The sequence below is a fragment of the Protopterus annectens genome, chromosome 4.part1, assembly GCF_019279795.1.
Source record: "Protopterus annectens isolate FY-2018-M chromosome 4.part1, PAN1.0, whole genome shotgun sequence".
NCBI lineage: Eukaryota > Metazoa > Chordata > Ceratodontiformes > Protopteridae > Protopterus > Protopterus annectens.
The window spans coordinates 389219867-389245637 of record NC_056734.1 but is presented as its reverse complement, the minus strand read 5'-3'; the positions used below and the strand labels follow the sequence as shown (position 1 = coordinate 389245637).

General features: G+C 38.5%; 1 protein-coding gene across 1 annotated transcript in view; it reads left to right on the top strand.

The window, feature by feature from the left end:
- LOC122800879 (tumor protein p63-regulated gene 1 protein-like) overlaps positions 1–25771 on the top strand; it is a 1105597-nt gene that overhangs the window by 289533 nt on the left and 790293 nt on the right. Inside the window, exon 2 of the mRNA XM_044070210.1 lies at positions 5991–6221. Coding sequence (XP_043926145.1) covers positions 5997–6221 — 225 coding nt within the window. The 5' untranslated portion in view covers positions 5991–5996. The remainder of the gene's footprint in view (positions 1–5990; positions 6222–25771) is intronic.

The following is a 25771-nucleotide window of genomic DNA, read 5'->3' as shown; positions in this document are numbered from 1 at the left end:
ATTTAAAACTCCACTAAAGTCCTACCTAGTCAGTTGCCAGCTCTGTACATGTGATGTTCCTGAGTAATCTCCAAACCCTTACTGTCACCACCCTTTGATGCAAGTGGCCATAATGCAACTACTTCTTCACAATCTCTAACTACCTGACTGTCATCTATCCCTCTCCACTGCTTTCTGCATCTCCCTTTTACCTGGACCTCCTCAATACCTGTTCATAATTTGTAAACATTTTCATCCTATAATTACTTCAATGTCTCCTGCTCAATATCTATTTTCAGCTGATTCCATTTGAAAGTGACTAGACTTTTGTAAGCTTTATGTTGTTGTTGTTGTTGCATTATGTAATATTTTACTGTAGTCTACATTTAACTGTCATGTTTTCACAAACTGTCATGTCATTACAGTTCTATGTATGTTCATTTACTGTTCTGTATATGTATATTATTTTTTGATTAACTGTCATATCATTACTAGTATATATAAGTATTTATGTACATTTATTATGTGCATCTTGTATAAATATCTTCTACTCATTCTGTACATGCAGCATTACTCCCAAGGCCTCCACTGAAAGTGGGACTTGTGCCCAGTCAGACTTTATCAATAAATAATTAAATAAATTAAATAAAACCATGCATGCACTTCAGGATTTTTGGTCTATTCACCACATTCTCATTTCTGATGGTCCTGACATTTCCATGGCTAATGAATGCTGCCACGAGCAGGGTCCCAATCATGGAATTAAAATGGAATTACAGGTGCGGCTACTGGGTTTCAAGAAGAGGAAGCAGAGAGAGGTAAAAAATGTTGTTTATGGTAATAATAGAGAATGAAGATGCCAAAGTGCGACAAAGTCTTAGGAAAAGATGAAGGGAAATTAGGAAAAAAAATAAAGAAAACATGGGATTTGAGGAATGCATGAGAGAGGTGCTGCAAGCAGCAGTGTACTAATACAGGGAATTCATTTCCAAAGCTGATTATGTATGGAGATGAGAAAGAACCTGGTGTGAGATGATAGTGCATGGAATGATGTTAGACTAAGTAAAACAGGGCCTTTTATATGTAACTGGGAAGAAGGGACTAGCCCAAGACATGACTGCATTTTTGGGAACAGTGTCAGGCAGATGAACTGGTGGAGGTAGCAAAATGAAGAACAGTAAATCACCTCACTAACCTTGTTAAAGGTCCTGCTAGTGCATGAGCACAGAAATGAAAAGGAGGATAGAGGGAAAACAAGAAGGAAGGGAGCAATTTAGGATGACATTGGAGACGTTATCCATTATGATTGTAGGAAGACAAGGGGTGTAAACAGGAATATGTAAAATGGGAGGGACAGACTTGTGGAAAGTTCTACCATGTTATGCAAATATTCTGGGCAACAAATTGTGTCAGCTGCATTTGTTGTTATAGAAAGAAACATAAACATTTCAACATAACAAAAACATGAACACAAGTGGGTAGAGACATTGATCTAGCATGCCCTGTGGTACAGCATGGAGACCAAAGGAATAAGCAGTATCTGACTAGGATGGGACAAAGTGCATTTTGGAAGTGGAAAAAGTATAATGAAGAAAGAAATGAACTTACTGACAATGCTGGCCATATGACTTGAAGATGAAATAGATGATCTAATTAGAGTAACCCTCCTTGATTGATCCTATGTGGGATTACAGTTCACCAACAAGCAGAATTTGGCACTGTATTTCACATAATTTCCACACTTACATAATTATGCGTGTTTCTTAAACCCACGGTTCATTTATGCTGACTACTTAGTACCAATCTCAATATTTGCAATTGTTAAAGTCCTACAATGCTATGCCTCCCATCTTATCATAGTAAGTGTCATTGTGGCCACAAGACTACCAGATGAAACCTACTCTGATGTTTGTATTGCCACTGAAGATAAAACTGCTGCAAGTGTCAGATGTTCATCATGGCGTCTTGGCACTGAAGGAGCGGGAAGCTGTTGGATTGCTTTACCAATATGGCAGGGTTTGGAATGTCTTTATAAGGAGAACAGCAAAAGTGTCATTTTCACAGACCCAGATGTTTGTTGGAGCATAATTGCAAGGATAAACACTCAAAGCCTATGACCTTGTTCGATTAAGTCCAGTGGAGAGCTGCTATCCCATTCCTTTAGCTGGGATCACTCACCCTTGAATAGTGAGTGTTTAAGCCTGAACTGTTTCTCTTCTTTGCTTAAGGAGCTTGAGGATGGAGAAGATGCTCCCTCAGTCTCCATCCATGGGAATGAGCTCTGATGTCTTTGCACCATTCAATTTCTGCATGATCAGCTGGAACACTTAGTAGAACAGCCTGATCATGGATGTTGGTCCCTTGATTTTTGAATTTAGTATAAGGGACTATGGGCATCTGAAGAGCTTCAAAGCTCAAACCCCCCCTTTCCAAGAAAGTCCACCAGGTTGTCCTGTGGTGAGGTCATGCATTTATAGCCTTGATATAGGTCACAAGATCTTACTAAGCTTATGGTCAGAGGAGACCATTGAGAAGCTCAGCCACATCACCTACTACTGATGAGAGACTAATCACGACTCCATTAAGTAGATTTTTTCCCATATGTCTTAGAAACAATTTAGTATCATCCATATAGTCATACAAACTGGTTTTAAAGGTCGCTAGAGAAGTACCCTTCTTGATAGCTAAGGGCAGCTTATTTCAGAAACAGGAGAGCCTTTGGGTGGGGTAGCTATCTTGCCATCTAGTGTTTAGGTTTAGGTTACTAGAACAAGTTCATAGGTTCATAGATTAGTACTAAGCTAACTGCCCCTGCGAGCCATTTTAAGCCTAGTCAATTATCCCTTGTGAGACTCAAATCCTTCACCTTGTGTTTGTAAGGCAAACACCTTAACCATTAGGCCACCTTCCCTACCCTGTGGTTTGCTTTACCACTGATTCTGTTTATGTGAAGGAGTTCAAAACATGCTGGGTCATTCATACTGTGGAAGACTAGGCAGAAATCGTCTGTCAAGAGTCTGCATGATACTGAGAAGAGGAAGCAGGCACTTTCCTTTGATGAGGGCCTCTAGAGTGCTTCTCAGGCCACCTATATCCATTTTACTCTAGATTAGATCAGTTCTAGAAGAAAAACACTTTCCCAACATCTGAGTAGAAACATCAAATGTTAGCTTTTTATATCATTTTTCTCCCATCTCCTGCCACCCATCAGCCTTGCACCTTGAGGGACCATCAAACATGTACAATCAAGGGTTTTTTGGGTAGGTCTGTAACACTTTCCCATGGCGGCTGAAATGAAAACCCTTTTGTTACTGTGCCAGCATTTTATGCCCTTCCCTAGCACATCCATGTTACCACACACATGCCAGTGAGGGATACTGTCACCATCTTGGATCATCAAACTCACAAGTTTCTCGTTTTAAAGCTGTTTTTGTCATGCAAGCCTCCACCTGAACATGACTAATTTTTGATGGTGGTCATTTCCTCCCCCATGATGAACAAGTTGTCATAAGCCAGTTATTCCCTCCCTGCCTTCCCTGTGTGACTGTTCCAGTGCCTGAGCCACTAGACAAACTAGGGTCATCAAGGTTGTAGTCAGGACTTCATCCTTCTATGAAACAGAGCTGGTCAGTGTCAAACAAGGTTTTATGTATTATGTCATTCCCAAAACAATCCTGACTATAATTTGAGGATGCCAGTTCATTCAGGCTTGGAGTATCTTTATAAGGGATTAGTGGATTTTAGATGTGTGCATCTTCATATATGTCCCAGAGCTAGAGCTTCTCCATGAATCACTGTCAGAGTTCCTGGAACAACCCCATCTTTTACTGCTCAAAGGAGTATAGAGGAACATCAAGGAGTTAGCTTTTTTTTTTTTTTTTAAGTCCAAACAGTTCCTTATCTCAAAAGGAATGGAAGATTTTCTTCCCATTCCGAATCTCCACACCTTCAGCTAACACATCTAATATAAACATTTTCAGGTGTCAACATGCAAGCGGGGTCATGCTCTTTGTGCCACATGGAGGCCTTGATGTGTGTTTACGCAGTGAATGCCTTTCTGTACATTACATCTTAAAGAAGCAGGAAAATATTTGCATTATTATGGAAAATGCTGTGAAGCATCAAAATCCAGAGTCCACAAAGGAGACTGCTCTAGTTCATTTTGGCTGAGCAGTACTTCCATTACACACTGTTGCCATTCTTGCAGTCCACCAGCCTATGGTCTTCACCATGGCATTGATCGCTGTGGCTGAAGCCTTGCAAGAAAAGGTTTCTTGATGTTCCTCTACCCATATAAGTTACTCCTAGTAGCCTTACCCAGGAATACCCTGGATGCAGCGCTGGTGTGGGCCTTCCTGTGTCTGAAGTCCCAGAGGGGTTACCATGAATTAGATGTAGTCCTCCCTAATCCTATTTAAGAAGTCTTCCTCTGGAGTGGAGTTGATTACTAAAGCAATAACCGACGTGGTGTGGTATATTGAAGATTTACTCACGCTTGGTGTGGTTTAATCACCTGAGTGATTAAACAAAGGCAACCGTGGGTAAATCTTCAATATACCACAACCACGGAGTCCATTATTGCTATTATACAATGACATAATTTAAGAAAAAAAATACTTTTCTTAAATAATGTCTTTGTATAACGGTGGATTACTGTTCTTCCGCCAGTTGTGGTGTACTGCTTCTTTGTTTTGATGTACTGCGCATGCGTATGGGACTTGTGTTTCATGCATACCCAGTACATCAATGCTTTGAAACAGAAGCAACAGAGAAAAGAAAGTCTCTGTTGCTCCGTTTTCTCTTTTTTTTTCTTTTAATTAAAAAAAAAAAAAAAAAAAAAAAAAGTTTTGGGGCCCTTTATATCAACGGAAAAAAGTCCGGGCAACCGGACCTTTTTCCGTTGGTATATTGTGGGATTTACAACGAGCACGGTGGTTGGACTGGGCCAATCAGTGTGCACGTTTTCCAATAGTAATTGGGAGTCCTTGTATAATATGTAATATTGATTGATCTTGCCCTCATATCCATTCTGATCCGATATACCCATCTGTTGAGATGGATGGAAGAAGACAACATGGATCTGTCAGAATGGCGAGGACATAACTTTTGTTTTCTTAATATCACAGTCATGGCATTGTAATTTGGATTAAAACAGCATTCTGAGTTGAGCACTACAATGAATTTCACATATGGACTTGTACTCCATTTGAACTTTTGTTCTTGACTTACCTGTTTATTATATAATTATCTAGTATTTTTACATGATTTTTAGGCTACCTCATGAAATGTTATTGAGACATTTTAATTACTTATGAAGTCCTGTACGTCTCAAAATCTGTAGTAAAGTTAATTTTGATACTTGAAGCTGTGTAGCTTTGTTTTCATAAAGTTACTGACAAACTAGAAATAAGTGTTTATATGGATCTTTTCATGAATGCTATGATATTCTTATTTAGAGCAGGGACACTGTTGTCTATATCCTAAAATGGAGTTTACCTGGGCAGTGTTGAAAAAAGCTCCATAATTTTGTTATTTTGTTTCTGAGCAATTGCAGATTTATGTGTACTTCTTACAGTTCCCAAAATATTGTTTTTAACTTTGTTTGCTATCAATATTTTAACAGTAAAGTATTATTATATGCTTGTCTGCCCATTGCCTTATGTTTAGATGCTAGTGATTTTCAGTGTATGTATTTATTTGTTTGTATGTTTTGTCAGTCAGTCAAGTAAGTGACCAGAGTAGACTCTCTTTAGCTGCCACTTTGGTCAAGGCACAGATGGCAGCACTTCATTATTTAAAAAAATAAAATAATTCTAGAAATTGAAGTGATAGTTACTGATAACTGAATTAAGATGTGACCTAACAAAAGGTCTTTGGTATTTTGTAGTACTTAACACCTTGTGATGACTATATCTGCAAGATATTCACTTGTATAAATTATTTTTTTAATATTGAAAATGAAGATAAAATGTTATGTTGCTTCCTTCTTAGTTTTTTTGTTTTTGTTTCAGTTAATAATGTCAAATATGGATGATTTTAAACCAGTTGAGCTGGACAATGGGACCAAGGATTCAATTCCCAAACCAGAGCAGAAGCCAGAAAATAAATCAGAAGACAAATGCAATCTTTATCATCAAGACGAAACCTCAGATCAAAGGCAGAAAATGGTATCTCAAGAAGAGATGGTCTATCCCAATATGTACTCAACGCAATACTACTTAAGGAAGTTTTTTGTCTGCAGGGTAAGAAACAATATTTTTTAAGACTATTTTGCTGTTTTCTGCTTGTTGTTTAAGAAACAATATTTGCTTATTTTCCATCTTTAGTGGTGGTCAGAAATAGCTTGTGTTCTAAGCCAAGGACTTTATATTATGCAGAGATTGCACACATACCATGTGGTTATAATATCTGACAGACTTGGACTTATTTAAAAATGTTTTACCATTGTCGAAATGTTCATTTTGGTGGCTAAATGGCACTGTTGGTGCCAATCAAGGAATTTCTCTAAAATGATAGATGTTTTTGGAAAGTACTTCCCACATGCCAGATGTTTGCCATAATATATATATATATATATGAATATGAGTAAGCATTGCTGCCCATCAGAACTGTACCACACCACTGTCTTATTAAAGTGCCATGGCAGTATTAGCACAATTCATGTTCTTCTGATGAATAAAAAACAGCTGTATTAAAAACACACACACTCTGAAGCTAGCATACCTAGCTTTCAATGTGTGGCATTCATGTACTGTGCACAGATGTTGATGCCTTCCAGAGGTGTAGACAAAATGATGAAACATGCTTTCATGAATATATAAAAGGGCATCTTTTGAAAGTTACCAAATGAAGTATGCCTGTGGATGGCTTTAATAATTTGCAAATGAAATGTTGCAGTGTGGAAGAACTACAGGTATTTATATTCTGGGTATAAACAAAAATAATAACGAACTGTCTGTGCAGTTTTATAGAGTAGCAGTTTCAGATCATGCATTTTACAAATATTGAACAGAGGGCCATTTAAAAAGTTGTGTACAAGCCTTTCTTGTTTCTGCATTGCATTAATAACCATGAGAGCTTCACTCTTTAGGCCATTTGAATAATACTGACATCTGTTAAAGGTTAATAGTGTTGTTAATTAAAAGAACGTATAGTTTTGTAAGTAAACTTACTGTAAAAGTAGGTACTTGAATGATCACTGCTGCAATAGCCTTAGTTTCATAGGTTATTCAGTGTATAGGATATAACAGCAACCAGCTTCCAAAGCTTCAGAGCACCTTCCACCTAGTCAAATCATTAGACAGCTCAAGCTTGAGTGACTAGTATGATGAACATATTTAGCTATCATTATAATTCATACAAAGTGCAAAATGAACATTCATGTCTAATAGCCTTCCTGTAACATTGTGGTATCTGTACCATTATTTTCACTTGCTGTAATGTAAGACATGACATGAGGAAGGGTCATCCTTAAAAACAGTAGGACTAATACAGGTAGCTCTGCATATGAAACTTTCTCAGGCTACTAGTATCCCCTCTTTTACTTATAATGCTGCATGAAAGAGCTTTCTCTTCTGATCTCAGTCATGATGCACTAAGGTGGAGGAGAGAAACGCGTCTCTCTTGCTGCTGTATGAAGCAGAATGATTAGAGAAATGATCCCAAGCTGCACTCTGGATTTTAAATGTTATTTGTAAAATAATTGTGAGTTTGTGCATTTTATATGGCTTTGTCCACTTGTTTTTATGTCCTTATTATTCTGCATGTCCTCCCCGTGGTCGAGTGGCATTCGAAAGCCATGCGTAGAATGGGGTGCCTTCATTGAAGGTTAGGCATCGAGCTAGTACCTCGGCACCAGTAAAAAAATCTACTGCCAATCATTAGCGGACCGGAGTTCCGCAGTGGTGACCCCTAACCAAGAAAAGCCGAAAGAAAAACAACAACAAAACAACATTATTTTGAACCTCAAATAAGGTCAACCTTTTCCATTTTTACCTTTTACTGAGTACAGTTACGTGACTGTCTATTGGACCTCTCCTTAGGCCTTAGGCATTTTGTCATCCCACCCTTCCTATATTGCTGGTACAGTTTGCTCTGCTATCTTGTGTTTATCATTTTGAACATTTTTCACTTAGTGTTTACTGTTCTGTAAGTTGCAGTTGTTTTTTGGTGTCAGCTTAATATGGAGTATAAAGGGTTTAAACATGTGAATATAAAATTTCACCTCAGGACAAATCTTATTTATGTGTCTGTTGCTGAATAGAAGAACATTTTCCCACTGCTTGTTCCCACTGCTTGTGATAGTTACAAAACCTTTTCTCTGGCTACTATAAGAGATAGAGAAAACTAAGTTTAAATTGTTTATAATTGAAGAGGAGTTAGTGTTTGCTTCCAACAGAGCTTCAGCCTCAAGAACTGCTCTGGTGTTGGCTCTCTCAACCTGTACAGCCAAACAAGTTGTTGTTTGAGATGTAACTCCCAGACTGAAAGATAAAAGAAGAAAAGTGTAAAACCGACAAGAAAGAATAATCCTCCCCAGGTCCTCAACCTAAAAAGAAACAAGAATGGAGGAAAAAATATACTCTTATTCATTTGCTAGTTTGTCTAAGTTATTGGTTAAGATAATGACCGAAAAGTCTTCTGTTAAGCTGGTCAGAACTGAATGTACTTTGGCTGTAAGGTGGACACAATTTTGGGATCAAGGACTTTTAGGTATGTGCCTACACCAGAGAGTAACTATGAAAAGTTAATGGCAGTCTTTTTGGACACTCCAGCAAGAAATGATTGTTGCCCCCCATCCACCCATTCCAGTACCGTGTAGACAGTGGCTCTTTGTTAATGCCTACTATCTGAACAAAATCTTCCCTGCTTTCTTCACTGACCCTTATCACAGTGCTGGTCCCATGGAGAATGGATTTGAGCCACCAGACACTGATGCTGACATCTGTGGACTTGTCAGTGTCAGCTGTGGTCTCAATGTCAGGTCCTCAGCCTTTAAGGGTGACTCCTTTGATGCCCGTTTTTCTGCCAGTGTCAGTAAACCCAAAGTCAGTGCTCATGTCTGGAGCTCCTTTGTCTTTTGGGTTGGAGATTGACTGTTTGGGGTTGTTTGGCACATTTTTTCAGTGTCAGTTCCAGTCTTGAGAACTTCAATTTCAATTTTGTGTGTATTTTTCCAAAACACCAAGCACAATTTGATAATAAACATACATCACAACAATAATTATAAATGCACTTCGGAAAAAGCAGTATCACATCATAACTCATCCTACATCCTCATAAGTAATTTCAAAAAGATGTTTTTAACAATGTGGAAGTCTGCCAAAGACGGACACTGCCACAGCTACTGAGGCAATGTTCCACAGGTGAGGAGCAAAAATTAAGCAAAAGAATGGACCCCAGATTTCTCAAGACATACCTGTGGAGAAACCAGTAGCCCATTTGTAGCCAGTAGAGAACTCTAGTTGGGATGTATGGCATCACCATCTCTATCAGGTAAGAGGGGCATTAGTCATTTATAGACAAACACACCAGTACTAAAAATATTATGATGATCATGAAAGGAACTGGCAGCAAGTGGAAACTGTACAGAAGAGGCTTAATATGTTTCCTCTGTTTGTCATCATCTACTTATTTTTGCTTCCTTATTATTTTGAACATCAAATAAGGTCAAACCTTTTTACAGTTTACTCAACAGATTTACAGGACTGGAAGAACTCCTCCCTAGGCCATAGACATTTTGTCATCCCACCCTTCCTGTAATGCTGGTACAGTTTCTTCATGTATCTTGTTGTGGTTATCATTTGAACTTTTTCACTATTGGTGTTTACTGTTGAGTATTTCCAGTGAGTAAGCTGGCAGCAGAATTTTGGACTTGGTGACTGACCACACATCACAGTAATGGCTTCATGAACAGAAGAATGTCAATTAATTCAGCTGGCCACTTCAGTGGTGTAGAGTTATAAAGCACTGACTATGACCCTACCGATCCAGATTCAATAAGTGGCTTGTTGACCGGGGTGGGGTGGGGTATGGTTCTGTGGGCATCTTTGACATAGATACTTGGTGGAGGCTGTGGACATTGTTACCATGGGGTAGTTCCATAAAGGGGAATAGGATGGGAGTATGGCTGAGCTGTCGTGGAGGCGGAATGAAACAGTGAATGTCCCCATTGCATTCCTGCCAAGACTTTACCACTAGAACCATAAGGAACTGGGGAAGAAAAGGGGGTAGGTCATAAGATACCCCCCAGCTTAGGTGATAGCAACCCCCCCCCTCCCCCCCACCATTCTTAGGTTCCTCTCTGGCCCTGGCTTAAAATTGTGGCATTGGAACAGAGATGAATGGGTGTGTCAGTAGACCCAGTGAAGGGCATGGGGTACAGAGATAGCTGTCAAAATGATAGGGAAAAGAAAACAATGAATTTGAGCCTTTAACCTCTTAAGCTCACAGTCAAACATAGACCTGATGCAAAGAATACCAATTCAAATGGGCTATTTACAGTTTATATCCTATCCTAAGGAGTATAGAACAAGGGATTCTATGCTTGGAAAGAGGTTATTGTGCATAATGGATACTAAATAATAACAAAATGTTTTTTTCATGTAAAATCCAGTTTTTGATCTAGACATACACTTTTTCTGTGTGATATTGAAGGGGAGGTCATACTACAAGAAATGTAGCTTATAGTATGTAATAAATTGTGTGCTGGGATGTCTCTGATCGTTATTGTGGCACAGCAGAGCAGAACACACAGCAACAGAAACAAAATAAAAACATATGTTGTGATTATGTTAAAGGAAATTGCTATAGCCCAGAAAGACAGATACAGCTACCAGTTGTGAAAGAGGAAGAACCTTACTAGAAGTCAGGAAGCTTGGTAGTTGCCAGCTAGTAGATTTGCTGCATCACAGAATACTGAGGAGTAATAGGAAGGATAGTGGAAAACACAAGTGAAGAAAAGTTTGGATTGGTAACTTTTTAGGACTTTTTGAATGTTCAGTTAGAGGTAGATATCTGCATCTCTTGCATAAATTACTTTCTTGATAACAAGTTAAGATTTGCTTTTATTTTTTGTGCTTACCACCACAAATGAAATCTGTCAACAGTGTCTTTTATCCTTTTCACTCCTTAGAGATATGTACGTGTGTATATATATATATATATATATATATATATATATATATATATATATATATATATATATGTGTGTGTTGTATACATATTTGAACACTCAAATATCAAACATAAAAATATTGATCTAAAGACACAGAAACTCAAAATATTACTTTTTTTTTTTTTGTTCATGGGCAAATTCCATTGCACACCCATGTTGAGAGACTGTTCCTTCCACAACCACTTATAAACACCACTTCAGCGATCACACAGAAGTGGGGAAAGGGCAATTTCCCAATTGTCACTGTTTCTTGATCTCACATAAAATAATGCCAGCACACTGTGATCCATCTGACTATTGGATCATATAAAAAGCTTTCAATATTCCAAATACTCATCTAACTAAAGTTTTCCCATGTATGTATGTATGTATTTTGATATTGGTCCCCCTTGTGACCACTGTTGGAACTGTCTATCTACAGAACAAAGTCTGGGAGGGGGAATACCAAAACTTTTCCGAAATGGAGAAGGCTTTCTTTTAAAAAGAAGGGGTATGGAAGCAGGTAGGGAGAGACATTTTACAAGGGGCCGTTTGAGAAAGAACAACCACTGCTATCCACAATTGTTGAAATAGACGTGTTTGCCTCTCAAGTAAGAGAGGAAGTATTAGGGTCAAGAATAGAGACTCTTGTATGAAACCAACTAGATTCTGGGTACAAAATGTATAAAGTGATTAGTTAAGAAGTAGTAGATTTAAATCAAGAGATGAAAATGTGGATTTAGTAAGCAAAAGAAAATCAATCAAGTTGCAAAAGACGGTGAAAATAAAAAGTGGTATAAAACTTCAAAACTTGCTCAGTGATGTATGATAACCTAGCTAATGATCCACGGGAGTCTGTAACAGTAACACTCAGGGACAGTAATACTGTGGAATATAAATGGGATTAATGACTCAATCAAAAGGAGAAGAATACTAAATAAAATTAAAAAAAAATAACCCAATCTAGTGGGAATACAACAAACGCACTTTGGTTAGAACACCAGAAACTGAAGAGAGCAAGTTATAAGGTAGCAGAAGCCTCAGAATTTTCAGGAGTGAAAGGAGAGAAGTTGTAATTATGGAAACACAAAAATTAAATTACCATCTAGAAGCCGTCTTAAGGAATGCCAGAGGGAGATGTGTAACAGTCAAAGGATCCCTCAGATTAGAAAGGTTGACAGTAGTTGATGTTTATATACCATCTGGAGCATCTAGCTGGGAAGTAATGATGTGTACTATAATCGCCTTTTCTGAAGGGCATATGATTATGGTAGGGTGACTGGAATACAATTCTGTCACCAACTCAAGTGTCAGGAGAACATAGGAAAATAAATGAACTCTGCTAGGAATGTTTTTAAAACTATTTTTATGCAGATTGGACTGGAAGATGCATTGACAGTCAGTAAAAAAGGAAGTGGAGATAAAGGATATGCATTTTACTCAGCAAGGCATAAACACTGGTAGAGACTAGATAAAATATGCCTGAGCAAGGCATAAACAGTGGTAGAGACTAGATAAAATATGCCTGACCAAGGAGTTTTCATATATTCTTCTAAGGGTTTATGCAGACCCAAAATACATTTCTCAGATTATGCTTTATTACTTTTAACAATAAGATTAAAGGGGGAAGAGAAGTAATTACCCAAGCACTGAGATTTCCAGTGTACTGTTTAGAAAATGGGATATATAAAACATGGATTGAAGAGATCTTTAAAACACATATTAGGGACTTGGCACCTATTGCAGTAGATAAATTGAATATATACAAACACAGGGGTGTACATCAGATTCAAAAACTTGTACATGATAAAGTAAGGAAGGAATGAGAGCTATATGTACACAAAACAGAATAACTTCAGGTTTTACAACAGTTAAGGAGAAAACCTTCAGAAAAAGGAATAAAATTAAAGATTTAAAAGCAGAGATTCATAAATATATAGTTTGTAAATTAATGAATCGGAGACAGGTGATTAAAGATATATACGTCACAAATTCAGCAAAAGCTTTGAGATCCTTAGTGGGGGGAAAAGGCTGTATACAAATTAAATGATACAAATAATGGGGGTTACAAATAATATGATTTATGACAGAATACTAAGAGTGTTCAGAGATTACTGTGCCAGCCTATATGCCACAACAAATCAGCAAACAGACAGGTTTAAGCAAGTAAGAAACTACCTGACTGGTTTGAATCTAAAGACAATGGCTCATACCCAGACTGAAGAATTAGAAAAAAAAATCTCAAATAGATGAATTCAAAGCTGACATTAAAATAAATATTGGGAAAATTCCCTGAGCTAGTTGGCATTCCAGTAGAGATTTGGAGAATGATCAACAGGGATCTTTTGGAGATTAGGCTAGATCACATAATTCAAATTATGAGGGGAGCAGAAATTCTAAATTCATGGAGACAGGTGGTAATTACAGTTATCCCAAAGGATGGGGAAAGACCCTTGATATCCAGAATCTTACTATCCCATCTCTGTACTAAGTCAAGATTATAAAATATTTATAAATATTCTGGAGTAAAGGCTTGCAAAATTACTTGGCACTCTAATACATAAGAATTTGTGCAGATTTGTACATGGGAGAGGAGCATCTAATAACATACTCTGTAGTATAATGCTATGGAAGCATACAGAGAAGGAAAACCTTCAACAAGTAAGTTGGGGCTACTACTTCAATGTTTTAAACAAAATTGGTTCTTCTAGCCAGTTTGTGACTCTCGTTGAGAGGATTTATTTGAGGTCTACAGCCCGAGTCCAGATATCCGCAGGATTGTCATCAACATGTCAGTTACATAAGTGCATTAGGCAGGGATACCTATTGTCTCCTTTGTTGTTTGCACTATATTTAGATCCACAGGCTCAGGAGATTAGATGATCTTCAGTAAAGGAATGTAAATGGGACAGCGAAGAGTTGAATCTCTCTCTGTTTGCAGATTACTTACTAATGACCCTGACATCAAAGTAGATCTGATTAATACATTTAATATACTTCAAAAATGTGGAATTTTGTCAGACTATACAATAAAGTTAGCTAAGACAAAAGCTGTTTCCATTAATATCCAATACTCAACTACACTGACAATAAACTATCCTTTTCTAAATGCAGGCAGTAAGTTAAAATATTTGGGTATATGGTTGATGACATCAACAAAAAGTTCTCTGGAACTAACTTATTAGGAAATTATGCAAAAAATAGAAAGGCACCTTATAAAATAGAAAGGACAAATGCTAGACTCCGATTAAGAAATACAAGCATTACACTGGACTGTACTATTATTACTTATCTATAATATGATGGCCTTAAGACCCCCCTTTAAGAAATGTTTCAACAAAATTAAAAACAAAAGATGAGAAATTTTATTTGGGAAGGGAACATCACCAGAGGGGCTTGGGATAAGTTAGAATTATCATGGTTCAATGGAGAATTTATCTATACCAAATCTGAAACTGTTTTGGACAGCTGTAATATTTACTATAGCTTATAAACTGCAGTGTTAACGTTATATGGGAATATGGGAGGTAATGATAAAGAACAAAGGTATAGACGACTTGAATATAGACTGATTCAAGAATTTTTTGGGGGGGAAGAGAAGGAAGCAAGGTACTGGTCTTAACAAATATGAAAGTAGCCCTGGAGGAGTAGCAGGGGTCTGAATGGAGAGAAAAGTCAGCAAACAAAAGAGAGAAGTATTGCTAAAATTGAATTCATCCTCATGTCTTGGTAAGTAATTCATGAGGTGGACCCTGTTTTTTTACAAAATGTCACCAAGACGGCACTGATATATAGACTGAATTCATATAGCATATATCATGGACAGAAGTAAGTTAAAAATAAAAAATATAGCTGGATGAACTAGACCCAGGCTAAAAAGTGCCCAAACCTGGTAGGTGCACTGGTGCCAGGACTGGAAAAAATTACAGTGTAGAATCCTCAAGACATGGAAATATTCCTACAATGGGGCTAGGCCAGGCCCAATGGGAGGATGCCCCCCATTGTAGAAGGAAGTAACAGTCCACAAAAATCACAAAAACTGATGGGCCAAAGAAGAAGAGCTATAAAGACGAAATAGTGGGTTATTGAGGATAAGAAATAAGTTATGTATTGTTACTAGTTTGCAAACAGCCTAGAATTTCTAGACAGAAGATATACAAAAAGATTAAGAGAAATTACAGGAAAGAAAAATACTTCCACAAGAAAAACTGTTAGCAGCTTCAAATACAAATGTGTGTTCATTAATATAACTGATTTATGAAAAATATAGACCAAGAAACCTTGGACCGTTTGGCAAAAGAAGCAATTGAGAAAGAACAAAAATATAAAGAACAAAAGTTAGAGACTTTTGAAAGGTATAAAAAAGAAATATGGACATGAGAAAGAAAGAGAGATCTGATTTGGTGCAATATTTATGCAAAGGAGAAAGCCAAACTAATTAAAACAAAAAAAAAAAACAGCCCCCAAAGATATTTGAAGAGAATTACAGGCAAAGGCATCCAGGTATGGAAAGTTTCACAATAAAAAAAACATAAGATCACAAAGAGGGAATATAGAACAAGATTAGTAAGTAGAAGTTAAAAAAAATAGAAGTTGAAGTTATGGAACACTTGCAAAGTGAAGGATTTAGTGTAGAAAGTTTAACACAGGTTACATCACAGCATGATGGCACAACGAGCCTCTAATGTAAGGAGAAACAGGAGGATCAGGAGACATCTGGAAGACGAAATATGGACATGGGAAAGAAAACGAGATTTAATATGGTGTAATATTTATGCAAAGGAGAAAGCATAACTAATCAAAACAAGAAGAGCAGCACCAAATGTATTTGAAGAGAAATATTGGCAAAGGCATCCATACATGGAAAATTTTACAATACAAAAAATAAGAAAAGTAGAAAAGATGATTAGTAATGGAGAAGTTACAGAAATAGAAGCTGAGGTTAAGGATTGCCTGCAAAGTAAAGGATTTAGTGCAGAAAATCTAACTCAGAAAACATCACAGCAGGATAGGGCAATGGATCCACAAATTAAGGCAAAACCAGTGGAGCAGAAAACATCTGATCAGTTCCTAGATGAAGATACTTAGGAGCCTTCCATAGGAATTCAGTATAAACATCCAGCTGGAGTTGCACAGCAAGGGGGAGGAACTGTGGCAACTCTGACACAGCCAGTGTTGTGGGGTGATTGGCCAGTGAGTTTCCATGTCAAAAAACAATGGATGACACGGGATGAAACTGAAGAAAACGTTGCACAGGAAGATGCTGTGAACTACCTATAGAATGCCCACAGGAAATGGAGAACAAAGAATATGCCCTCAGTTTACAGGAAAATAACATAAGAGAAGAGTTGATTGAATTTTAATAGAGATGGGCAGACATAATAAGATCAGTGAAAGAAACAGATTACAGAAAGTCAGTAAAACTCAAAAAGTTAGGAGTTTGATAAAACAAATGAATACAGTAATTAAGACTGTCCACAGAAATTCATGCACTATAACAGAAGTAAATAGGATATATTACTGTGCAGCTAAATTACTAACAGATAGTCTTACCACAAAAATGCAGAGTAGTAAGGGGAAAGAAGGGGAGACATTGAATATCATCATGGAAGTATCGAATAGAAAAAAAACTATAAAGCAATTAAGATGGGAAGTGTCACTGTTAGAAGAGTATAGAAGAGGGAACAGATCAGCAAAAATACTCGGAAAGGTGGATGTGATAACAGCAATTCACCATGCCAGAGCAGATCAGGATCTGTCGTGCACGATCGCAAATAATAAACTAAAAATGTCAGTGCAGGCAGAAAAGCTTAGTCGATATGCAGGAAAAGTAGAAAATAAGCAATTTATTAATGACCCAAAAAGTTTTATAGAGAATTGGGAAACAAAGCAAAAGTATTGAAACACCACCAATAAAAAGAAGAAATTTGGTACATTTTGGAGAAATATTTAGGAAGACCAGGTGGAACACAAAGATGCTAAATGGTTAGAAGTAGTAAAAGAAAGAATAAGAAGTTTAAATGTACAGGATATGAAATGGGATGAAGTAACGGCCAGAGAGACTGAAACAAAGTTAAGAAAAGCTCCTAATTGGAAAGCCCCAGGCCCAGATGCAGTACCTAACTTCTGGTATTATCATCTTTACATGAAATTTAGCCATGAGGAAGAACTATTTATATGCACACCCTGAACAAACAACAGCCTGGCTAACAACAGGACAAACAGTAGTCCTACTTAAGAGCGAACCTGCAGGCTATCCTAAGAAGTATAGACCAATAACTTGCCTTCCAATGTATAAACTACACACTGGAATTGATGCTAACAAGAGTTTATAGTCATGTAGAAGAAAACTCAATCATGGCAATAGAACAAAAGGGTAATAAAAGAAAGTCATATGGAACAAAGGATCATTTGATATTAAATAGTCATAATGGAGAACTGTAAAAAGGGGAAGAATCTAAGTATACCATGGCCAGACTACAAAAAAGTGTTTGACAGTATCCACATTCATGGATAAAAGAGTGCGTAAAATTTGTAAGATACATCCTGCACACTGATCAATTATGTTACAGTGACCATGAAACAGCAGCAAACCACTCTGCAGTTAAGCCATGATAAAGGACATATTGTTATTCCAAGGCTAAAAATTCAAAGGGGGGTATTCCAGGGTGACTCTCTTTCACTGTTGCTCTTTTGTCTTGTCCTTAACCCATTAAGCTCTATACTTAACAGATTAGGTCATGACTATAATTCCGCTCCCAGAGCAACAAATTATAAAGATTTCTCATCTTCTTTTTGTATATGATTTAAAACTGATAGTTCATCAGATGAGGAACTGAAAGCACAACTGCAAGTGATAAAAACTTTTTCAGATGATCTAAGAATGGCATTTGGTCTTGATAAATGTGCAAAAGCAACCTTTAAAGCAGGAAAGATGCAACACCAAGAAAACATCAGTTTGGGACAGGAATGTGATAAAAGAACCTGAGCAAGAGGAAGTGTATAAATGTTTGGGAATTGATGAAGGATCAACAATGAAACATGAACAAATGCGAATAAAACTCAGTAAGGAATATTTTGTAAGACTTAAATTAATACTAAAAACAGCACTGACATCTAGGAAAAATAAGTCTAAGCTATACACCAATTTACTCTTCCAGTCCTAACTTACAGTTTTGGAGTGACTGACTGGGCCCAAAATGTGTTGGATAGTTTGGACAGGAAGACAAGAAGGATGCTTCCTGTCATCAAATGATTTATAAAAATCTGTGTACACCAAGACTGTATATTCCCTGTTCTGAAGGAGATATGGGCCTCCTTGAAATTGATTACATGTATAGATCTGTGATAGTGGGACTGCATACATATCTACCGACCTAACAAGACCCAAACATAGTGAAAGTGTTAAAACATGAGGGGATGACTTCCTTTCGTAGTTTAGCAGAAGCCTTGGAAGAAATTAAGAAAGAGCTCAAATGGAGAGATAAGTTAGCAGGCAAAGGTGAGTAGTATTGCTGGAATTGAATTCATCCTCATTTCTTGGTGAGTACCTTCACAAGGTGGACCCTGTTTCACATAAAAATCTCACCAGATGACACTGATATAGACTGCATTTTATATAGAGTATATTGTGGAGAAGTAGGTTAAAAAATAAAAAGATAACTGGGTGCACAAGACCCAGGATAAGAAACTGCCCAATGCTGCTAGGTGCACTGGTGCCAGGACATTCCTACAATGGAGCTAGGTCAGGTTCAAAAGGAGGATGCCCCCCTGTTGTAGAAGGAAGTAGTAGTCCACAAAAATCACAAAAAGTGATAGGTCAAAAAAGAGCCATAAAGATGATGAGTGAAGTATTGAGGATAAGAAATAAATTATGTATTGTTACTATTATGCAAGAAGTCTAGAATTTCTAGACAGAAGATGTACAAAAATACTGAGGAAAATTAAGAAAAGTACTTCCACAAGAAAAGCTGTCAGAAGCTTCAAATTAAAATTTGTGTTCATTAAAGCAACAGATTTATGAAAAATGTTATATAGACCAAGAAACCTTCTGTCATTTGGAAAAAGAAGCGATTGACGAAGTGAGAAAATATAAGGAACAAAATCTAGAGAGTTTTGAAAGGTATAAACAAGAAATATGGACATTGGAAAGAGAGAGGGATCTGATATGGTACAATATCTATATAAAAGAGAAAGCCAAATTAATTAGTACAAATAAGACAGCCCCAAAGATATTCAAAGAGAAATGCAGGCAAAGGCATCCAGATATGAAACATTTCACAACAGAAAAAAATAAGATCGCAAAAAGGGAACATAGAACAGAAGACTGGTAAAGTGGAAGTTAAAAACTAGAAGCTGAAGTAATGGAATACCTGCGAAGTGAAGGATTTCTTGTAGAAAGTCTAACACAGGTTATATCCAAGCATGATGGAACAATGAGTCCCCAAAGTAAGGAGAAACAGGAGACATCTGAAGAAGATGTATCATCTTCTCTTTCGGCTGTTCCCGTTAGGGGTCGCCACAGCAGATCATCTGTTTCCATTTTTTCCTGTCCTCTGCATATTGCTCAGTCACACCAACCGCCTGCATGTCCTCTTTCACCACGTCCATAAACCTTATCTTAGGCCTTCCTCTTTTCCTCTTACCTTGCAGCTCCATCCTTGGCATCCTTTTTCCAATATACCCATCATCCCTCCTCAGCACATGTCCAAACCAATGCAATCTCGCCTCTCTGACTTTGTCTCCAAACCATCCAACCTGAACTGACCCTCTAATATACTGATTCCTAATCCTGTCCATCCTTGTCACACCCAGTACAAATCTTAACATTTTTAACTATGCCACTTCCAGTTCTGACACCTGTCTTTTTGTCAATGCCACCATCTCCAACCCATATAACATAGCTGGTCTCACTACCCTCTTGTAGACCTTCCCTTTCACTCTTACTGGTACCCTTCTCTCACAAATTACTTCTGACACTCTTCTCCATCCATTCCACCCTGCCTGTACTCCTTTCTTCACCTCTCTTCCACACTCACCATTACTCTGAACTGTTGATCCCAAGTACTTAAACTCATCCACCTTCGCCAACTCTAATCCCTGCATCCTCACCATTCCTCTATCCTCCCTCTCATTCACACACATATTCTGTCTTAGTCCTGCTGACCTTCATTCCTCTCCTCTCTAGAGCATATCTCCACCTCTCCAGGGTCTCCTCAACCTGATCCCTACTCTCAGTACAGATCACAATGTCATCTGCAAACATCATAGTCCATGGGGCCTCCTGTCTGATCTCGTCTGTCAACCTGTCAATCACCATTGCAAATAAGAAAGGGCTTAGAGCTGATCCTTGATGTAATCCCACCTCCACCTTAAACGGATCTGTCACTCCCACTGCAGACATCACCACTGTCACACTACCCTAGTACATATCCTGTACCACTCTTGCATTCTTCTCTGCCACTCCTGACTTCCTCATACAATACCACAACTCCTCTCTAGGCTTCCTATCATATGCTTTCTCCATGTCTACAAAGACACAATGCAACTCCTTCTGACCTTCCCTATATTTCTCCATCAACAGTCTGAGAGCAAACATTGAATCTGTAATGCTGTTTCCCGGCATGAAACCATACTGCTGATCGCTAATCTTCACCTCCCTTCTTAACTTAGCTTCCACTACTCTTTCCCATAACATCAAGCTGTGACTGATTAGTTTTATACCTCTGTAGTTACTACAACTCTGCACATCACCCTTATTCTTAAAAATAGGTACCAAAACACTTTTTCTCCACTCCTCAGGCATCCTCTGATTTTCCAAGATTTCATTAAACAATCTGGTTAAGAACTCTACTGCCATGTCTCCTAAGCACCTCCATGCTTCCATTGTTATGTCATCTGGACCAACAGCCTTTCCATTCTTCATCCTCTTCATAGCTGTCCATACTTCCTCCTTGCTAATCTGTTTCACTTCCTGATTCATTATCTCCACATCATCCAACCTTCTCTCTCTCTCATTCTCTTCATTCATCAACCCCTCAAAGTAGTCTTTTCATCTGCTCAACACACTCTCCTCGCTTGTGAGTACGTTTCCTTCGCTATCCTTTATCACCCTTACCTACTGCACATTTTCCCCAGCTCAGTCCCTCTGTCTAGCCAATTGGTACAGGTCCTTTTCTCCCTTTTTAGTGTCCAACCTTTCATACAACTCTTCATATGCCTTATCCTTAGCCTTCGCCACCTCTCTCTTTGCCATGCTCGTCATCTCCTTATACTCCTGTCTACTTTCTTCATCTCTCTGACAATCCCACTTCTACTTCGCCAGCCTCTTCCTCTGTATACTCTCCTGTACTTCCTCATTCCACCACCAGGTCTCCTTGTCCTCCTTCCTCTGTCCAGATGTCACAGCAAGCACCTTTCTAGCTGTCTCCCTTACCATCTCTGCTGTAGTTACCCAGCTGTTCGGTAACTCTTCACTGCCCCCCAGTGCCTGTTTTAACTCTTTCCTGAACTCCAGCTCACAATCACCCTTTTTTAACTTCCACCATTTGATTCTTGGCACTGCTTTCACACTTGTCCACCTCTTCTTGATCACCAACATCATCCTACAGACCACCATTCTATGCTGCCTAACTACACTTTTCCCCTGTCACCACTTTACAGTCTCCAATCTCCTTCAGACTGGCCCTCCTGCATTGGCTATAATCCACCTGTGTGCATCTTCCTCCACTCTTGTATGTCACCCTATGCTCCTCCCTCTTCTTAAAATACGTATTCACTACAGCCATGTCCATCCTTTTTGCAAAATCCACTACCATCTGACCTTCTGCATTTCTCTCCTTAACACCATACCTGCCCATCATTTCCTCATCCCCTCTGTTCCCTTCACCAACATGCCCATTGAAATCCACTCCAATCACCAGTCTCTCACCCTTGGGTACACTCACCACCACTTCTTCCAACTCACTCCAAAATTTTTCTTTCTCATCCATCGCACACCCAACTTGCAGAGTGTATGCACTAACAACATTCATCATTACACCATCAAAGATGTATGGACATGGGGAAAGAGATTTAATATGGTGCAATATTTATGTAACGGAGAAAGCAAAAGTAATCAATACATAAACAGCAGCACAAAAGATATTTGAAGAGAAATACAGGCAAAGGCATCCATTTATGGAAAATTTTACAATTCAAAGAATAAGAAAACAGAGTAAAAGCAGGAAATAAGATTAGTAATGGAGATGTTAAAGAAATAGAAAATTATGTTATGGATTAAAGTTAAAGAAATAGAAAATTATGTTATGGATTACCTGCAAAGTGAAATATTTTGTGTAGAAAATCACTTGGATAACATCACACCAGGATAGAGCAATGGATCTCCAAATTAAGGAAAAAACAGTGGAGCTGGGAACTTCTGATCAGTTGCCATATAAAGATACTTTGGAGCCATATAAAGATACTTTGGAGTTTTCTACAGGAAACCAGTACAAAAGTTCAGTTGGAGTTCCACAGCAGTGGAGCAGAGTTGAGAGCCCATGATAGTCGAGCAATGGGTGATGTTTTCACAATGCTTTCTGATAGCAACCCACATCTCAGGGGGCAGGGCTTCCAATGTCCTGGTGGACAAGTTGAGCAGATCTATCTTTGCCTCATGAGATGTCCATCAATCCAACAGTGACAAACTTGGATTTTCAGTCACTGGAGCAACCCTTGCACTGACCTTTTCATGTCCTACCTTAGCAACAAATGCATCATTTACTTTTCCCTGAACCCTCCACAGGAAGAGTTGCCAAGGGATGCTCTACAATTGCCCCGGATCTCCACTTTACTGTTTACTCATTGCCTTAAATGAACAAGTTTGTACAGATAGCAAGAATGTGCTAGGCCAAGATTATCCTCATTTCCCTCAACAAACATGGGTTCCCTTTACTGTGGCCATGGATGCTGGATCACTATCCAGGTCTATTAACACATCTGACCAGACTGCCTCCTCCAGACCAGAAGGCCATGAAGCTAACCTCTTATTTCCTCTAGTTCTAACCTTAGCCAAAGATATCAAGCTTCCTTTGCTGGCTCTTTAGATCATTTCAGCATCTTAAAAAAGGACCACTAAGAAAATTTACTATGGCAAATGGAAGAGATTTTCTATCTGGGCTGCATCCAGGAGTTGGATCCATTTTTGACCCCATTTATTCCATTTTAGAATTCCTATCAGAGCTTTTTCACAATAGGTCCAAGTATCCAACTATCAAAGTACAAATGTCAACTCTTTCTAGCTTCTGTATAGGTCAGAATGACAGCTCTATAACCTTTATGAGGATTTTTAAGGCTTTCCTGAAAGGAATCTTTCTTCTTTGGCCTCCTACCAGAGACCTGGTACCTCCCTGGGATATTACCATCATTTTACAAGAATTGACTCAGCCACCATTTGACAGCATCAGTATATTTAAAATTCTTCACTTTGGAAACTATTTTTCTGGTGGCAGTAACTTCATCCAATGAATTTCAGAGATGCAAGCACTTTCCTGCAAATTGCCCTATTTGGTTTTCCAAAAGGAGAGAGTTTCCTTAAGGAGTACAGCCTTCCTTCCTAGGATAGCATCTGAAACCAATCTAAATCGGTCAATAAATCTTCCACCCTTTTTTTCCCCCCAAGATTTTTAAACAAAGGTGAAAATATGCTACTTGTGCTGGATGGTTACCACCAGCTTAGATTTTATCTCCATATAACTAAACTTTTGAGAAAATCAGATCGATTGTTTGTGGCATTTTCAAAGCCTAGATATAGCAAAGCAGTGGCTAAAGTTACCATGTCCAGATGGTTATCTGAATGCATTTCCTTTGTGTAAAATTAAAAGGGCTTGTCTTTACAATCTAAACCCAAGACTCATTCCACAAGGGCAGTGGACACATCTACAGCCTTTGCCTGCAGACTATTGATGAAATTTGTGCAGCAGCTATGTGGTCAACAGTTCATACCTTTGTATTTCATTAAAAGCTTTATGAGTAATCTAGATCACACTTCTCCTTTGGTTCCACCATCATCCGGTATGTCTTTCCTTGATAACACCCTAGCCAGTATGCTTGGCAATGTGAAAACTGACAACATTGGTTATGAAAGTTATGTAATTACCATAATGATAGATCCATGTCGTCTGATTTTCATCATGTTCAACTTTACACCCACCTACCCCCTTCTGGATTGTCACAAATAGGATTCTGATGACTGGGTCAACTCTGGCATTTCCTGTCTGTGGCAGTTCTTAATGCCATTTTCTCATAACCTGTCCATTTATTCTGTCATATATTCTGGAGTTAGTCTTGAACAGAAGTAATACGATTGGTAAATAATTACATTTATCTGCATATGGGCATGATATTTAAAAGGGGAGCAAACTTGATCTGAGATACTGAGGTGGAGTTCAAGGAATTATGGGTCGTGGAGGAGTCAGAGCCTTGGAACTGAAGAACTTCAGAACTAGTGCTAAGGTTGGATCTGACAACCCATAGTTGAACTGGATGAAAATTAGACAACATGGATGTATAGTTATGGTAAGTACCTAACTTTCAATGTCTTTACATATCACTGTTGCAGTATTCATCACCTGCAAAGAATAGCCCCACATCTGGCTAGTATAGCAAAGTCTTTATTACCTTGGAGCCTCGTATGTCAGACGTATGCTCTCTACACTAACTTAGGGCATAAAGGTGACATACGTGTGCTTTCAATCCAGAACTTCATTGTCACCAGGCTGGGCACCATTATCACACATCGGTCTGAATGGCCTTCACTTTACTGGTTATACCGAACCTACATCTTCAAGATAACTACCCCATTGGGGTTCCTTTTTCTTTTTCTTATATTTTTCAGTGGGTTATATGTTATCCAAGAAAGGGAAATGTCAATGTGGGATGCAGATTCCTTATAAGGACTGCCATGATAGGTGCCTGTTTTGCTTAGGTGCATCTTATGACCACACTCAGTGTCCATCTGTTAGGCTTTTGTACCCAAGACTTTATGTAGCCACCTTCCTTCCCTTTCTATTTACCTTGAGAACCGACATCTCAAGTTGTTGGCCCAATGTACCATAGCAGAATTTACTCACCCCACGGTACAGACACCACTCAAAAAGAATGCCAAGAAATCTATTCCTGAGCCTGCTGCTGTCCAGCCTCCACCAGACATCTCTCTTGAGGTGCCTGAGATCCTGGAGGACAGTCCAGTGTAAGCATCAGATGTTATGTGATCCTATCTCGCCTACATTCTGAATGATGGGTTCGGAGCCGATCCCTCGGCTCCGACTCGGCACGCTTATGCCAAAGAGCGAAGTCTCTTATTGGCTGAGCTTACTATATCCCAGGATGCACCACTACCAGTCCCCCAGATCTCGTTTGCCGCTTCCCTGCGAAGACGTGGTCTCGAGCTGGCTGGGCTGAGTAGTTTTTATTAACTAACTTTTCTGTCAGTTTTTGCTGTTTTTTTTGGTCACAAAAGCTGTTTTAACGGCTATCGCTTCTATTGTGTACGTTTGGATTGAAAATTTTTTGTGTGTGATTGGGTTCAGTTTGTTTTCGGCCCCCCTCCATCCAGGGCCTTCCCGGACTGTCAACCTGTTAAAACTTCACAGGGTC